This window comes from Typha latifolia, chromosome 7 (assembly GCF_019914945.1).
Source record: "Typha latifolia isolate L0001 chromosome 7, TyphaL0001v2, whole genome shotgun sequence".
NCBI classification, from domain to species: Eukaryota; Viridiplantae; Streptophyta; class Magnoliopsida; order Poales; family Typhaceae; genus Typha; species Typha latifolia.
Genome location: NC_133092.1, coordinates 10111339 through 10130732, shown reverse-complemented (window position 1 = coordinate 10130732; position 19394 = coordinate 10111339). Strand labels below are relative to the sequence as shown.

The window sequence follows — 19394 nt, the reverse complement described above, 5'->3', positions numbered from 1 at the left end:
TGAGACGCACAATTTGCCCACGGATACCGTTGTCTCGATCCGGATCATATCCAAGTCCTTGTTTAACTTGGGAAATTGAGACGCACCTTTGATGATCCCTTCAATTTTTATTAACTCGACGCGATTCCGGTTCGTATTGCCTCGCCCACGGATCTAGATCTCCAAGGCGATCTCCATAGTGGTTTGCTCGTCAGATGGGCTCACCTACAACTGGGCCGAGTGGAACCATCTTTGCTTGTCTCTGCCCAAAGGGTGGTGGCAGCAGAGGCTCTTGTGGTTGCAAGTTTTGAACTGATGGCAGTGGGTTCATTGGGGTGGACTCGCGTCGTGGGGTCAAAGGTGCATTCCCGCATCATCTGCTTCCCTTGTTGCCTGTAATTCCCGCATCATCTCCATCATCATCTGATTGTTGATGGCCATTTGTTCGGAAAGAGACCCAAACATGGCTTGAACGCTAGGCTCTTCCGTATTCCGATTTGGTAGGGTGGTTCCGCAGGTGGAAGTCTCCGCAATTGTTTCCCCCTCCTCTATTGGGAGAATCTCTTCTTCCTCATCTCGCCGTGCAGCCATGGCTCTGGTTGTCATCATAGGAAGTGCATGTCCGAGGAACGGTGGCTCTCCCCTTTTGGTGAAGGTTCGATCTATCCCGATTTTCAGATCTGGACAAGATCTGACACAGAACTTTTGAAATAGATACCGAAGGATTCTGCCTTCAGATCGATGTGAGATTTTAATATTTTGTAGCCCTAGAAAATATCTTTCAACAAATCAAGTTTCAGGAGAATCAAATGTTGGGATCTCGAGATATCGTCCGATTAATAGAGATACATCGGGGAGTCTGTCTTAGGATCCGTGGATGGATGCACGAAATCCTTGGTGATGGTGGAGGTTGGTGGACCAACGCTGACGGGGTGGCACCGATGAATAAGTGGTGGTGGAAGGGTTATGGGTGATGGAAGGATGAGGGCAAAGTGATGGATAGATTGGAAGAAGGGGGAGGAGTGGGCCTCCCTTAAGGGACTAGGGTGATTGGTCTATCGAGGGAGGCAAGAAGTGGCGACGCCGGGGATCGAGAGAACAGGAGAGAAGAAGACGAAGGAGATAAGGCAAAACTCAATTCATTTAATAATGATTCCATAGTTGCCATCCACACCTTTAGAGGCTAACAAAACAATTTTAAAATGGCAATTATTAACTTAAAACAATAGATTTTCGCCGACCGCGTTTGAACGCGCCCGATAGCGTTCGAACGCACATTTTGTGTTCTCTGTATGTGCAAATGCGATGCAGGCATTCACAGGCGCGTTCGAACGCACATGTTGCTCTCTCTAGATGTGCGAACCTGTTGTAGGCGTTCACAAGTGCATTCGAACGCACTCCACCCGCGTTCAAACGCGACATACAGAAAACTTATTTTTTTTTAAAAAATTAAACACTGAAACAAGAAACAAAGATACTCCTAGAGTGTATTCATGCTCGAGATAACATCGGTGAACTCCAAATTGTATCAATATCATAGTGAATATAAACCACTATGGTCAAATCTCTAATATATAGAAAAAATCTAGGGAAAATTATATTTTATTTTATTGTGATTTGGCTTAATATTATACTAATACGATCCCTTTTGCGTTGCATTTTCTAGGGTATATACCAATTGTAAATTTGGTGCAAGTCTGAATCTACCCATGGATCTTGGTTCCGACTTCCAAGGTGAGAGCTAGGTCTATCATGGAACATTAAGGTCAAGATAACATTAGGATCCCACAATTGGATTAGCTTGAATTTTGATGGGTTGGTAGATTGCAGATAGAGACACGAAATTACTTGAGTGTATGGTTAAACGGAGGCGGAGGCCAAGGTGGTGGTGGTAGGTGATATGATCTAGGTCTAATCGGATCGAATCATGAGAAGATTGGGCTCAATGAATCTAGTCTATTTATCTTTTAATTTATTCATGTTTATCTCTTATGTAAGCCCTTAAAGGCAAATCTAGTTATGTCATGTAAGCCAATAGGGCAAGTTCAATTAAGTCACATAAGCCACTAAGGCAAGTTTAATTAAGGCATGTAAGTCTTTAAGGCAAATTCTAGTTCAAGTCATATAAGATTTTAAGGCTAAATTCGAGTAAGACTTATTGTAACCAACCTCTATATATATAGGGGTTGAGCTTCTTTGTTTAAAAATCCATGAATCCAGTGAAGAATTTAGAATTACGTTTTAGCATTGGACTATCTTAAGAGTAAGAGAAATAATCTAGGAGTAGAAGTAAATTAATTATAGTAGCTTATTTTTCTATGAGTAGATCTAACTTAGAACCATAATTCTACCCTCCAACGACCGTCACAACATCGAATATTTACTGTTCTATCCCATTCTGACATTGCTCCACTCTTTTATTTATATTTTTTTATCCCGATCTGTAATTTCGATGAAATGAAAGCCATTAGAACCCAAACTCATGAGGCTACCACCACTTAAATTTTCATAATTTTTTTTAGTCCAAATCCGGTACATAACATTAGTATCAGACCTGACATTTCTTGGTCGATGGTTAGCACAAGATCGAAGAAGATGAACAAGGAAAGAGCAACCGTGGAGGAACGGGAACTCATTTATGTTCCTGTGGGTGTGTCCCCGGCTCCACCATCACCATCGGCAGCCATTGGCGATGAGCCGTTAGCGTAGCAAAAGACAATATTTAAAGAATTTCTAAACGAGTTGAAGAAGATGCAAACCTCCCTCAAAGACTCCATCCAAGCCTTGACGACTGCTCTCCTAAACTAACACAGCCAACCCATGCTGCCAACACAGCCATCACCTCCAACTCTACCCGCCATGGCCAAAACATCTCCCCATGACGAGCAAAATCCAAACTAAGAGAGGGTGGAGGTGGCGACCCAAATCGTAGCCTCGCCTGCTTCTCTAGCCACGGTGAAGGCCTACCCACCACCGCAAACCATACCCACAGTCGTTACAACACTAGAGCAGTCGCCAGCAGTGGCCCCGGGGTCGTCTTCCCCACCCTCGGTGGAGGCTAGGGTTGAAAAACCTAGCTTTCCATTGGGGCCCATCCAGCCGCTCTTAGCCCATGCCGCCACGTCCGGTCCCTTCCACAATACCCCCTCACCCGAGCCAGATTGCTAGTAGCCGCAGTAGAAGCTCGGAAGAGCACCGTCGATAACCCTTTTTGCTACAACAAAATCATGGCTCATGGCTTGTGGCCAAGGGTTCAGCGTTCTAGCTACCACCAATGACCACAGTTAGCCTCCTTGGGTTGATTGCCATCCATTGGTGGCCACCTCAGTGGTCGGAGACCGCTGCATGGCCGAACCTGATGGCCATGACCGTGAGGAGTTTTCCCGAGCCAAGCTACGTCGGGGATGCTTTGCCGAGTGTCTCTACTATCGGGGCTCCATGGTAGTGGGACTATGGTGACAAACTGCAGCCGCCAGGGGTGGGGAACCCACAAACGATGCGCCTTGGCTACTGCTGCTTCAATCTGAGCCTAAGCTCAATAATGGGCTTTCTTCGCCACCGCTAGCCGTCACACCAGATGCCGACTGCCACTGGCCAGCAACATTGCCCAACCACTGCCGGCATCCATGCAGCCCATAACAACACACATAGGCCAAAAAATAATTACAGCCCTAAGGTTAGGACAATCCTATGGGAGAGATGAAGTGCATGTATCTCGAGGCGTGCAAATTTTTTGCAATCCGGTTCAACCAACTCATGTGAACCAGTTGGGAACCCATGAGCATGACTTGGGGCCCGAGTACGAGCTCGAGAATGATTGGTGGAATGAGATAATGGACCCACATCAGCTAATTGAGTTGTATCTGCATGTAGACCCATAGGCTCATGAGCACAACATGAGCTAGAAGGTCTAGCTTGCATACTTGTCACATTGAGGATAAGGTGTCGGAAGCGTGGTGAATTAATATAATCCGGGTCTAATAAGATCAAATCATAAAGATATTAGGCTAGATGAATCGAGTCTATTTATCTTTTAATTGATTCATGTTTATCTCTTATGTAAGCTCTTAAGGCAAATCTAGTTATGTCATTTAAGCCTATAAGGCAAGTTCAATTAAGTCATGTAAGCCACCAAGGCAAGCTCAATTAAGTCATGTAAGCCTCTAAGGCAAGTCCTAGTTCAACTCGTATAGGCCGTTAGGACTAAGTTCAAGTAGGACATATTGTACCCAACCTTTATATATAGAGGGGCTAGGCTTCTTTGTTTAAAAATTAGCTTAATTACACTTTGCCCCCCGTATATTTTGATCTTGTATCACTTTGTCTCCCTATACTATAAAAGCATACAAATACCCCTCTTTACTTTTAAAATGCTACAACTAAATTCATCTGTTAGCATTCCGTGAGTTAAAACTCACGTGACAACCACGTGAATAGTAGATTACTTACATATAGACGAAATTAGCCTCATGCTGGTCAAAATAATATGTTTTAGATAATTTTGCCCTCATCTCCTTTCTTAGATGAATTACAAAATGGCTTCCACCCTTTTTTTCCCAACCCATTACCTTACCCAAGCCCTAAGTTTCTTCATCCTATTTTTCTATATCTTCCCAACAACATGGCTTCTAGCACAAGTAGTAGCAACACCAAATACTCCTCTCTTGAAGATGCCTTCTATCATTGTGGATCAAGAGCTATTATTAGGCCACCCACATAGAGAATAACCTAGGGAGGATATTTCTAGGTTGCATGCGCTTCAAGGTAGATGATAGATGGTTGCATATCCTATTATATTTTTTTCTAATCAAATGTCAGATTTGTTGTGTGTGCAGAAAGAAAACTCTTGTAGTTTCTTTTCTTGGATTGATTCTCCCTTATTTCCTAAAGTCAAGGATTTTGGTCAAAATATAGAGAGGATTGACAAGCTAGAATTATAAATTATGAAGATTAAAAAGAAATTCTTTACCATAGAAGGAGCCAACAACAAGATGAGAAAAATGAATGAAGAGTTGTTGATCCAGTTTGTTGCAGTCCATAAAAAGGAAAAGATGCAAACTTTTTTTTGCTTTGTAGTAGTCATAATATGTATTCTAGTTTGGATAAGTAAGCAGTCTATCACTTAATGTAATTGCTTCTAAATGTAGTCAAAACATCTAATGAATGTCACTAGTGATAGTTGCAGCACCAATGTCATCAGTAATTGCAAATGTCATTTAATGAAATATTTCTTTTGAATGCAACAAATTATGACAACATCTAAATAATGAAATTTTTTTTGCAATGCTATTACAATCAGTATAAATTTATAAACTGAATATGGAGTACAAATTGTGATAACATCTAAATAGTAAAGACATCTAAACCGAATGATATCGCTTACCATCTAAATAGTAAAAACATCTAAATACTTCAAAATGCATTATCGAATATGACATTGCTTACAATGTTTCATGCTTTGAACAAAATAATTACATCACATTTGACAATTTTTCAACCTTAGACAAAATAATCATATCATAATGTTCCATTTTCACCCAAAATGTATATAGTCCATCATAATGTTTCATTTCCTCTCAAAATGTGTACAGTCTCTATTGTAATGTTTCATGCTTATATCTAATTACAATTAGATTCTTGAGTTCCAACTGCTTGAGTTCCAATTACCCTTGTTTGAGTAATATTACTTTGTGACACCTACATGTGAAAAGATTTAGAATATTAGAGTGAATTCACTACTGAATATTAAATTTTAGAATATTTAATTAAAACTCTAAAGACAGAATAATTAAAACCTGCTGTAAAAAGGCCTATTTTTTTAAGCATTGATCTCCAGTGTTACATTTCTTGAAGGCTGCATTAAAATATGGCATAAAAATACTATGAATATTACATAAATTCAGTTGACATGTATTTAGTTGAAATAAATGTACTAACACTGTCCAAAACCTATTGTGAAGTTCTAGTTCTATCATTCTGAACATTAATGTTATGTGTTGCATTTCTTGAAGGCTGGATTAAAAGATGACATTAAAAAATCTAAAAATATTAGAGTAAAAATGTGATAGCGTAAGATGCCAAAGTCTTTAATACCTTCACTAGCAGTTTCTCCCTTTTGTGGTTACTTGATTACTTGAATTTCTACAAGTTCTTACATTATGACTATATTGTTTACAATTTTTGCATCTAAGGAATGTACGATGTCTTCTCACTTGATATCGATTTTGAGGCTCATCTTCCCCTTTTCTTCTAGCCTTCTTAGGTCTTCGAGGCCGCTTTCTTGAAGGAGGCATTATAGGATCATACTTTGTATGTACCCATGAAGTTTAGTCTGGTATTGGATAGATAATTTTGTTGTAGGCCTTCAAGTATGTTGAAATATCATAAAACTCATTGACAAATTCTTCAAGCTGATGTTTATCAGCAAATATGGCTTTAATTGCATGCTCACATGATATTCCTGTCAAGTCCCATATTCTACAAGAGCATGTTTCTTGGCCTATGTCAACAATGGTAGTCTTATATGTTGATTTTATCTCAAAAATTCTTCTGGCAACATATAATGTTCAAATCATTTTACCTTATGTTTTTTCTCTCTAATTTTTTCTGAATATTATCACAAAGACAACTCTTAAAAGTACTTCCAAATTGTAGCCTCTTTTGGTACCTTGTCATAAGTTATATTTGAATCATTTCCATCATGGTAATTATAGGTTTATCTCTGGCATCTTTTATGTATACATTGAAGCCTCACTTGTATTGTTCATAATACTATCACATTTTGATCTAGGACTAAACATACACCTAGGCCAGCAACTTGGTGGTTCCCTCAATAACCAGTCATGAGCTTCTTTGTTCAATTTCTTCAATCCCTCCATTGCAGTGTTAAAATCCTACAATGTGTAAGCTCAGGCAGCAACCCACATGAAATCTTTATATTCCTTTTTCTTAAACAATTTGCTAAAGTTGGCACAGATATGTCTAATACAAAATCTATACTCCATATTCATCATTAATAACTCAGAAGTTTGAACAAGGCTCTAGCATACAACCATATTGCAAAAGTTAGTCAAGCTATTAATATGCATAATTAAAATAAAAAATATAAAAATATATATAAATATAAATAAATATATAATCAAATTATACCTTTTCTCTATCTGAAATAAATGTCCATCCTTTGTCTTCAGGCCTTCCAATGGCTGGATCAAAATCTCTATAAACCAAGTCCAGCTATTTTTGCATTCTGCTTCTACAATAGCAGCTGCCAATGGGTATGTTTGATTATTCCCATCTCTTGCAACAACATGTATTAAATTTTAGATGACATGCATCGAATCCAATTATAGGTTTACAACCTTTAAGGAAACCTTTAATTTGTGCATGATACATAACAAAAAAAACTTTTGGAATCTTGGTGCAGTACATAGAGTTGGCCTCTCTACATGCAACATAGTTGTACTTCCTAGATTTTGTCTTCTAATAACCTCAAAATAGTCCCATAATCTAGTGTACTGCTGCTTGTGGTCACCTTCTAGTTTATCAATAGCTATTCTTTTAGCCCTATACACTTGTATCCTTGATGCATTAAGCATCCAATCTCTTCTAATTGTTCTTTTCATTGATTTTACTTTCCAATCAGAATTATCAACTAAATGATCCATATACTTTTTGGCCAACCAAGTAGAGTTAGCTGCTTTGTTACTATAAACTCTTCCACATTTATGAGGTTCTTTGAGGTTCTTACTTTGGAAAGAATTTGTGCCAGCCAATGGAATAGCATGCAATCTAAACTCACAGCCCTTCTTGCATTCAACAGTGATCATAGAAGGCTTATTTCTAATGTATTTGAATTCATGTTCTTCTTTAATATGAAACTCTTTCAATAAGTCTCTAAATGAGTGTACATTAGGAAATATCATCCCAAGCTTTAGCGCAGGTTTAGCCGTATGCTTCTTGTGATTACATTTTGGATAATTAAGTTCATTCAGCTTATCATTCCTATCATCACTTTCATCAGTGTCAGCTCTTGGATGGGAAGATTCACCTCTATCAATTTCAAAATTATTATCACTGTCATTGTCACTGCCCTCATTGTTGTCACTATCATTGTTACTGCCCTCATTATTGTCACTATCAATTCTAAAATCACTAGCACTATCACTTTCATCTTCATCTCTATATGAATGCATAGACATAACAAAATCATACTCACCGTCACTATGGTCAAATAATTTATTTGAAATATTTGCTTCAACATTACTAGTAGGTATTGGTATATGGTCAGATAATTTATTTAGAGTATTTTCATTTTCTTCAACAGTAGTAGTAGGCATTGAAACATGGTTAGATTTATTATGTCTACTAATTTCTTCAACAGTACAAGTAGGCATGTCTCTACTTTACTCATTAACTAAGTTTACTCTTTTGATTGAGCTCACTGTTTGCTGTACTTTTTGCATTTCTCTACTTCTTGTATTTATAATTAAACTTATATTAGAATATTTATCTATATGCTGGCAAACAAACTCAATATGCTTATAAAGTGCATACAAACAAACTCAATATTTATATAGACAAACAAACTTAATGTGCAAACTTAATGTGCTTATAAAGTGCATAGCATGTATAGATTAGATGGACCACATGCTTAAAAAGAAGAGTGAACAAAGATGGGTCGAGTATATAATATTCACTAAGCCCTCGAAAAATCCCAAATTTGGGGTGGGGACCAAGATATTGATATTACAATATATCTCTAGGAAAGTCTACACCTTATAAAAGCAAAAAATTTAATTGGACAAAACTTACAAACTCTCTGATATACTCGATCTCCTTTGATGTTTGGTGTTCTATGTCTTCTTCGATGCTTGAGTGCCTTGACATCCTTGAGAGGAAAGAGTTCAAGTGATAGGAGTGGTAGATTAAAGAGGAAGAAGAGGGGAAGAAGAACGGAAGAAGAAGAGAAGAAGAGATGAGAAGAGAAGAAGAAAGGTTTCTCTCTTCTCTCGTTCTCTTGTTCTCTTCTCTCAAAATTAGGGCTGTCAGGCTTGATGAGCAGCTCGGGCTTGGCTCGGGCTCGGCTCGGGTGAAGCTCAAGTCCGGCTTGGCTCGGTCAGAGCTAAGCCGAGCTCGAGCCATCATAATAGGCTCGAAATTAATATCGAGTTGAGCCTGAGCTAGAGCCAGCTCGCTCAGGCTCGACTCGATAGGCTCGATAGCCTGACTAGCTATAACTAAGGACACGTCGCATAAAAAAATATTGCCACATGTCCCTCACTAACCCATCCTCACCCGTAACTTATTCAATATTCATCACCCTCACCTACCCCACCCTCACCTACCCCACCCTCATCCATCACTTCACCTTCCCCATCCTCAATTCCCTCACCCACCCCACCCTCACCTTCACCCTCACTCTCACCCTTATCCTCACCCTCACTCTCACCCTCACCCTCACCCTCATCCTCATCCCCCCAATCACCACTCTTAACCTCACCCCACGTGCCGCCACCTCCTCCCTCCCCGTCGGCCTCCATCGACAACAACGGCAAGCCACCACCACGGCGCCACGCCTTCCTCTCCGTCGACCTCCTCCTCGTCCACTCCGTCGGCTTCCTCCTCCTCCTCCTCCTCTGTAGGCCTCCTCCTTGTCCACTCCGTCGGCTTCCTCCTCCTCCTTCATTCACCATCTCCTCGTCGTCGCCTCCTCCTCCATCCGTCTCCGACTCCTTCAGCAAGCTGCCGTCCATGTCGCCACCGCCCACACTGCCACCGTCTCATCCTCTAATCAAGCCCAAGCTTTGCTCGGGCTCGACTCGAGCTCGGTTAGGCTCAGGTTGAGCTCAGCTCAAGTTGAGCTGAGCCGAGCCTGAGCAACATTATGAGGCTCGAAAGTTATTTCGAGCCGAGCCTGAGCTAGAGCCGGCTCGGTCAGGCTCGGCTCATTTACACTCCTACTCAAAATTGCCGATGAGGGCAATATGGGCGATGTGACTATGCGAGGTAGAGTTGTCCAATCAATGGTAGGTGAGGGTAAATATGTAATTTAATTTTTTTATCTAATAAATCATAATAATTCCATCCAACTATAAAGGGATAGAAAGGTAATTTTATAGCTTTTATTAAAGATGTCTAAGGGGTCGTAGCATTTCAAAAGTATAGGGGGGTATTTGTACGCTTTTATAGTATGAGGGGCAAAGTATAATTAAGCCTTAAAAATTTAAGTATCTAATAAAGAATTAAGAATTATGCTTTAGTCTTGGACTATCTTAGGAGTAAGAGTAAGATAATCTAGGAGTAGAAGTAAATTAATTATAGTCGTTTATTTTTCTAAGAGTAGATCTAACTTAGAACCATAATTCTACCTTCAACCTAAAGCCACCACCTTCCTCTAGAAGCCACCCTATCTTATGGTCGTCCACCATCACCTTGGTCGTCTGCCACCCTCCGACGACCACCCCAACGTTGAATGTTTACTGTTTTACCCTATTCTGACCCTGCTCTAATATTTTGTTTATATCTTTTCATTCTGACCTCCAATTTGGGTGAAACTAAAGCCATTAGAACCCTAACTCACGAGCCACCAAAAATTTCATAATTTCTTATGTTTGGATCAGTCTAGATCTAGGCAAAAGGCGGTATGAAGGTGACAATGATGGTTGTTATTATGGTCAGTGATAAGGGAAGAGGGGAGGGAGGAGAAGGTGGACCGTCACCTTGGGATAGGTGGTGTTGGCCGGTTGAAGAGGTAGCTAGCAAGGTAGCTTCAATGGCTTACGACCAAGCTTAGATGGATAGTACGACAGAGATGGAAACGAGAGAGAGAGTCAAGGTAGGGTTTTCCAATAATCCTAGGTGATTAACTAAGGTGCACACTACAACCTTTATATGTGGCTCGCTGACTTGACTTAGCTAGTCGACTTGAACATGCTCAAGTCCGACTCGTACTTATAAGCAAAACCACTAATAAGCGAATGCACTTAACATATGGTCTAAACAGCAAAAGTAAACTAATAAGCAAATACAAGGATAAAATAAACAGATAAATAGCCAAGGGTTAGATGCAAAAACCTACAACCCTCCTTATGCACCGAATCCAAGTGATTGGGTTAATCGACCCGCACCGATTCTTAACATGTATGAAACCCTCCTCTATTTTTAATTATATTTAGGAATAATATCCTTTCACCTCCTTAACTACCACCTTTTTCCATAATGACCCGTTAAACTATTTTTTTAGTATACAATAAGTTTTGAACTATCAAAAATACCTTATCTCACTTCTTCCATTAGGTTTTTGTTAACTATTTTTATCTACAAGTTGTTATGTGATAGTTATATGATAAAAATATGACATATTTACCCCTCATATGCACTTATAAGTCATGCGGAACTCAAAGAGAGAAATTTATATTGACCAAAATGGAGGGGCAATGTGTCCCTGATTTTGTCTACGACGTTAAAGGGATGAGGTATTTTGATAGTTTAGAGGGCCATTGTGTACCAAAAAATAGTTTAGAGGGTCATTGTGAAAAATGGTGGTAGTTTATAGGGTGAAAAATGAATTATCCCTTATATTTATCTCCTTGTGAGTTAAAAAGCTTATCCACTTCTTTATTACTTTGTCTCTAAAAAACCTTCAGATTAAACCTTTAGGTTGGCCAAATATGATGGAAAATATAACTGTTGCATTATATTCTAAACCATAGGGGATTAAGTGCTTAAGTTGAAATGCAGATGAGTTAAAGTGCTTAAGTTAAAATTATAATAGCGTTTCCTGCGATTGAGTCAAATTCGAGAGGTAAAGTGCTAACCAAAAAAATTTATTACAATCTTCTTTATATTATGGTAATTTTTAGAAAAATTCACATATAACACCCTACATTTTAACAAAATTATGGTTAAATCCTATATTTTTACTATTTACAAATCGAGTCCTTTGATTTAACGAATATGTGCAGAAAACACCCTGCCATAAAATTCGTTAGTCAAACTTAACCAAATCCCAAGGTTAAATTAACTATACTGGAAAAAATTAAAAAAATATTCTTAACTAAATTATACTTACTCAACATATATTAAGAGTATTTTAGTCATTTTAAAAAATTAATTTGACAGAATATTCTCATCTGCACAAATAGTGTTAGTTCAAATCTAATTCAAGATGTTTTCTACATATATTCACTAAATTATAAGGCTCGATTTATAAATAGTAAAAATATATAGATGTAAACCACAATTTAGTTAAAATGCATGGTGTTATTTGCACATTTTTCTCAAATTTATCATAATGGATATGGAAATATTTTCTAAATATTATCAATGTATTTGGTTAGAAGCCATTAGTGTAGTTCAATAGTTGAGTCTTACTAGCCTATTACAAAAATACCCCATGAACATTGATGTTAATCTAGATATTTGATTGATTTTTTTGAATTAAAGTATTATGTGCATTGTTTAGACTCATTGTGATTGGCTCCCTTGATCAATTCATATGTCACTGAGGCTAAATCTTTTGTCTAGCCTACACATTTATTATGTTAGAATATCTTATGATATTTTGAGAACATTTTTCATTCCACACTGATGAAGATTTTGTTTCTCTGATGTCCACACTGACCTTGTCATCCTCGCCTCCATCCCATCTACCCACACTGAATGATACCATGACAACCTCATCCGAATGGATGATATGCAACCTACTCAAGCCCCTACAGATTGACACAGTGAAATTGGTGTCCTTAATGCAGTTGGCCTTTAGCGAGTTACAATAGGCTGTGGCTGAAAATATTGACGTCCTTCTAGATATGCAACACCAAAATGGCTTGCCACCACCACCATTGATCCCATTGTAGCCCCATGTCCCTCAGACCATGGTACTAAAGTTGAGAAATTCTCTATCTCAGTCACTCCTACTCACACCATTTGTATGGGCCAATGATGCAATGGGTGCTCATCTCGACCTTCTAACGATTGCTCCAATGATCCATATTGTTGTTCTCGGCGGAGATTTTGCGGAGCTTGGTGACGAAGGAGATTTTATGGAGCTTGGTGACTGCAGAGATGCAATGGTGGCGGAGCTTGATGATGACGGAGATGTGATGGTGACGACGAGCTCAAGGAGGGAGGAGGCAGAGTTCTGTGTGAACTTACGCACAACTTATCCTAGTGATATGATGAAAGTGGAATTGTGTCATTCCTTGCTGTCCAACCCCACTAACAGACCTCCATACTTACTACGGAGATTTGATTCTACAGGGTGACTGTAGCTTAGTGTCGACAGATATGCAGATTTACTCTACCATTATTCAACAATTCCATGGCTCACCTTTAGCTGGCCATGAAGTTGCATTTCACACACTTAAACAAATATGTGAAAACTGTGTGTGGATTAGATTGTCTCACAATATTCAGTGGTATGCTTACAACTACAACATCTGTTAGCATGCCAAGTTCGACTCAACCAAGCTCATCAATCGCCCGAGGGTATTCAATCATTTTGGTGGTGGTGGACTGAGTTTCTAAGTATGCACACTTTCTAGATTTATCTCATCCTTACTGCTTACAAGGTGGCTAAAATTGTATATGACATAACTAAACTTCAAGGCATGCCACATTCCATCAATTAATTTTGACAAGAATTTTTTTTTCCTCTTTGGCACCAGTTTTTGCATGAGCTCGACGTAACATCATCAAATGGATGGACAATTTGCATATATGTTTGGAGTAATATCTCCATCATTTTATAGAGATCGACCACATCAATGGCTTTCCTTCTTAACATGGGTTGAATGGTCCTATAATACAACTCATCACTCTACAATCATCATGATGCCCTTTAAAGTAGTGTATGGTCGACATCCCTAATCTTACTCTCTTATTTCGTTGCCGTCAACAATTAGGTACCTCTTCAAAGTTGATGCAATCTTGCATGATATGGCAGCTGAAACTCCACTTCACTGATGCTCAAAAAAGAATAAAACAACTCTAAGACGACACCAAGATTGGTCAATTAAGTTTGGTAAGTGGGTTTATATTCAGCTTTAACCTTATTGTTAGAGTTCAATTTGACCTATCCAAAACTAGAATTCGGGTCATTCTAAGTAGAATCTCGAGTCAGGTTGGTCGCCTATCGCCTTAACTTGCCACCCGACTCCAAAGTGTATTGGATTTTCATGTCTTTAGTCGACATGAACGTGTGGCTGCGGCTAAGCGCATCTCATCTGTTTTATCTCTACTACTCGTTAGTTTCGATGAGAAGGTGCCCCTCCATATCCCTTATCAGGATATGTCGATGGATAATGCAATTTGGATGCCTAAGTCTAGTTTTTATGGACTGCTTTTTAGACTTTTTACTTTGAGGATAAAGTGGAGTGGACGACAGAATGGTGGAAAGATACAATTCATTCTATGCTTAGTTTACTCATTGTCGAGCTTAGCCCAATTGGGTCAATTGATCTAGCCGAGTTGATTTGTTTTGCTTTGTTATATTTGATTGGGTCCTAGTTGTTTTGTTAACCTTGTAATTCTTTCTATCTATACTTCTCTCTATAATAGATGTAGTAGAGAGCAGATAGAAATTATTGAAATTTTTTATATTTTTTTATCTTTTCTCTCTCTCCCTCTTATCCCTATTCGCCTTCGGCAGCAGCACCAGGGCAACCCTAGAGCACTTCCTTGTTGCAGCATACCTTCGGTGGTTGCATCTAGTGGTCTCGTCCTTGCATCTCAGTCTGCCTCAAAGAATCGACATCTATCCTTTGGTAGGGGTTTGTTATTATTTACCCAACTCGTCTACCTTCTAAACTTATTATTTAAAGTGGTATTGTTTATGTATCTACTGCAAACAACTGAGCACAATTGAAAATACTGAAGTGTTTCATGTAAGATACAAAATGCTAATGGTTTTTAGCTTTTTACCTAAATCTAAAATATTGAACTCATTAGGGTTTTAAATAAGGAATAGGTAAATATATGAGAAATGTAACGATACGTGAGAGGAATTCTCTAGTTTATTGAATTCTAATCAATTAACGAATAAACACAAATCAAAGAAAAATCTTCTCACTTCCTATACTCATATTTATTAGGAAGAAAACGCCAAAGAGATTTAATGCTTTGTGTTTAGATTAAAGCGATTGAAAGTTCACTGCTTTACAACTTACGTAAACGTTAGTCAACTCAGTGTCTTTTCCCTTGAAAATAAGAGGTGGCAGCTGAGCGTGTCCAAAATATTCCCCACTTGATATTTAACTCTAGAAATAGACTGTGAGAGTAAATAAATGTATGAGTGCCAATTTTGTAAAAATAAAATTAGAAAAAAAAACATTCTAAGATTGTGACTGGACGATCCATTTCGATTGACTACACAATCCTGTACTTTAATATCTTTAAAGGCTAATGGAAAGATATATTCTTCACAAAATGATAGGATGAGTCCAACAATCAATCAGAACAAAGTTGAATAGCTATCTTATTCCCGAGTGATACGAAATATCACATATGAAGGAATTGGAGACAAGGAGAACACCACTCCAGAAGAAAAAAAAAGGGACATAAAAAAGAAGCATTTCCTTTAAGAGGTGTTCTTATACGTTACTATATTGAAACCTTTACGTCTTCCTCAAAGAAGAATTATTCTTCTTTTGCAAAATGAGTCTATTTCTTAAGCTTATCCGAGAGATTGGCTGATCCGAGAGAGAACTGTGGGAGAAGTATTCATACAAACAGAGATGTTGAATTGAAAGTGATTCTATTTTTCCATCAACGCAAATAAGAGCTTTTGGGTAAAGCGAATCGCCAATGGTGAAGGGTTTCTTTTGGACCATCTACGCCAAACCCCCCTCCTACATCTCATCTACCTTTGAGAATATTTTTCACCTTGCGCTCATGCAATCTCGCAAAATATAACCATACTATTTCAAAAGCATAAGATACAAAAAAGTTTAATCATTTGCTCTTAGTAGTAGTAATAGTGTAGTAGTAATAGTTTTAATAGTAATAGTAACAGTTATAATAATAATAATAATAGTATTAGTTGAACTAGTCATAATTATAATAAAATTAAAGAAGTAAAAAAAGACACCAAGATCTATGTAGTTCAACGTCAAGCCTACCATCCATGGGGCGTTCTATCTTTTTTCTATGAGGAAGAAGATATTCATAGCAAAAAAGAAAAAAAAGTGTCTTCTCTAAATCACCAAGAAAACTCTCAAAACCTGAGCCCAAACCCCTTGTAGTTGTAATTATATGGATTCCATCTCCCTCAAACAGAAAGTGAAAAAGAAAGCGGATATTAGCTTCCAGGTGCTTCTTTTTATTTTTTTGAAGAGAAGAATCTGTATAAGAGACTGAAAGAACATTTACACAACCGTGATTTTATATAACAAGATACAAATTTACACTCCAAACTGTCTTACAGAGTCAAACTTATTGCTTATCATGGTCATATGATATTTACTGTACATTAAGTAATTTCTGGACCTTTTCTGTAGAAGCCAGATTTTTAAGTCTTCCACATCTCAAATGGATCAGTTATTTTATAGCTACAACTGCTGATGGAATCAATATCTTGAACTGCGATAGATACTTTTCTCTTCTAAGCTCACAATGCAACTAAGCTTCTCCTGAGATACGACGTCTTTTCCCAAAGTTCCAGAGATCACCTAGTTCTCCTCTTATCGCACCCAATATGATAACAAGACCTGATAATTTGGCCACAGGAAAAGGTCAGAACTCATGATCGATATGATATCCCATAAAAAAGGAAGGATATAATATGTTTCTGTTGGAAGGAAGATTTTAGAGTCGTTACCCAAGGTGCAAGGAACTAAGTAGAGCAGCGCTGGCTGTCCATGGCCATTCATCAGATAAAGAGCAAGATATGTGAGTGATAAACCTGCAAAGGATGAACCAATATCTTTATTAACAGATTAACAAAAGAATGTTAAATGTAGGAAAATTTAGGTAGTGGATAATGAATGGTTATCAACTTGATTGAACTATCTTCTACTAATTGGGGCCAAGTTAAGGGGAAAGGAAAAAGTAGATCATCTGATGGTAGCTATCCTTTTTATTTCTGCCAAAATGGATTAATTCAGTGTTAAAATATAAAAAATAAAAAATAAAAACTACCATTTTCTAATGACTTAAAGTTTTTTTAGTATGTGAACTAACACACTATCAGAGCTTGATCTTCTAGAAGTCTCGAATTTATACCTTGTTTAACTCATTTAATTCCTATTTTTCTAACGAAGATTCGACAACCTTGACCTCTGGCGACCGCGGGTGAGTTTTTTTTCAGTTTCTAATTCCTCTCATTTCCTCTCTCTTTCTCTTCCTGTAGTGAAGCAGCAGCAGGTGCTGCTATTGTGGTGAAGCAACAATACCTATTGTTGCTAAGAACTTGAGAGAGAGAGAGGGGTCGAAACCGGAAAGAAGTAAAACAAAATTTGAGAGGATTTTATTTTTGTAAATTTTAAATTATTTTATATTTTATTTTAATTTTTGTTTATATTTTTTAGTTACAGAATTATAATAAAAAATATAAAATATCAATGGCTCTAAAAAAGAAGTCATATGATATCGATATTGCGTAGCAATATTGCAACACTGTTTAGCAAAATAAAAAACGTGTTAAATGTATGGAAAGGAAATGAGTGGTGGTGTCTACTATTTAAAAAAACATTTAGTTGGAAGGCAAGAAAATGTAGCAATTTGCACTCAAGTGTCCTTAGAAGTTATGTTAGGTTTTTAATATTGGCTGGAAGGCAAGAAAATGTAGCAGCTTGTATTCAAGTGTCCTTGGAAGTTATTAGGTTTTTAATATTGGCAAATGTGTACAAAATAATCTAAGTGTTTTTATACATGTTCATAAGCATATGTACAAGTTTTGATCAAGGTTCCCAGTTTTGGCTAATCCCGAGTGGGATCGGCCGAAACGGGTGGGAACGGGTCGTATCTGACCCGGATTCGACCCGGGGGACATCAATAATTGATGTCCTCATCCCCCACCTGCCTCTCTCCCTTCTCTCTCTCTCTCTCTCTCTCTCTCTCTCTCTCTCTTCTTTCTTTCTCTCTTTTCTTTCTTTCTCTCTTTCTCACAGATCTCTAACTCTCTTTCTCACCGGTGACTGAGTAGTGAGTAGATCTCTGTCTCTCCGGTGACCTTGACCTCCGACGACGTTCTCCGACGACCTCGATCTCCGGCGACCTTGGGTAAGTTTTTTTTTCAGTTTTTTTTTTCCATTGTGCAGCAGGTGCTGCTGCAGTAGCAGCAGCTCAGTAGCAATGCTGCTGCAGCAGAGACTTCTCTGCCAGCAGAGCAGCAACAGCTTCTCTGCTACAGCAGCAACAGCTTCTCTGCTACAGCAGCACCTGGTTATAATTTTAAATTATTTTATTTTGATTTTTGTTTATGTGTTTTAGTTGGAGAGCTAAAATATCAATGGCTCCAAAAGAGAAGTTATATGATACTGACATTGGGTGGCAACATTGCAGCACTATTGGGCAAGATAAAAGACGCGTTACATGCAATTGGTGTGAAAAGGAAATGAGTGGTGGTGTCAGCCGTTTGAAAGAACATTTAGCTGAAAGACAAGAAAATGTAGCAGCTTGCACTCAAGTGTTTTTGGAAGTTAGAAAGTAGATGTTGGCTCATTTAATTGACAAAAAGAATGATAAACAATCTGCACAACAAAGAGAGTCAATGATTCGTAAAGAATTGATGCATAATCCTATACACATTGATGATGATAACAGTGAGCAAAGTGAGGAGGATGAGGAGGGCAATGAAAGAGAGCAGAAATATGCATAGAGAAGAGAAAGAGATGAGAAGAAGCACTAGTGGTAACTTTCAGAGATCTAGATCAGTTAATATATGAGAAGAGAGAGAATATGGGGGCAGCAGTTCTACCTATAAGACTCCTGGTGTTACAGCAGAGTCTGAAAATATTGGACCAATGGATACATATCTTCAAAAAAAAGGGGTCGTACACAGACTTCAATCAAGACAGCTCTCAAAGGAATTAAAAATGCAAAGAAATGCATTGGTAAAGTTATCTCTAAATTTTTCTTCTACAACCATATTCCTTTTAATGTAGCTGATAGCCCTTACTATCACACTATGGTGGATGTTATACAATTAGTAGGGCATGGTATTTCCCCTCCTAGTTTAAATGATATTGCTACTAAATATCTTGACTCAGAGGTATATGAACTTCATACTTATATTGAGATATTTAAACGATATTGGGATGAATTTGGTTGTACACTGATGTGTGATGGGTGGAGTACACAAAACAGAAGAAATATAATTAATTTCTTAGTGTACTCTGGCATGGGGACAATATTTTTGAAGTTTGTGGATGCTACTGCTCATTTCAAAAATGCAGATTATATTTGTCAGTTGATGG

General features: G+C 38.0%; 1 protein-coding gene across 2 annotated transcripts in view; it reads right to left on the bottom strand.

Annotated features, from left to right (window-relative positions):
- Positions 1–16342: 16342 nt before the first annotated feature.
- LOC140792912 (signal peptide peptidase-like 2) overlaps positions 16343–19394 on the bottom strand; it is a 43636-nt gene continuing 40584 nt past the window's right edge. For both annotated transcript variants that reach the window (XM_073144143.1, XM_073144144.1), the window contains exons 13-14: positions 16796–16879; positions 16343–16685 (exon numbers count right to left, since the gene is read on the bottom strand). In XM_073144143.1, the coding sequence (XP_073000244.1) occupies positions 16597–16685; positions 16796–16879 (173 nt within the window). In that variant the 3' untranslated portion in view covers positions 16343–16596. The remainder of the gene's footprint in view (positions 16686–16795; positions 16880–19394) is intronic.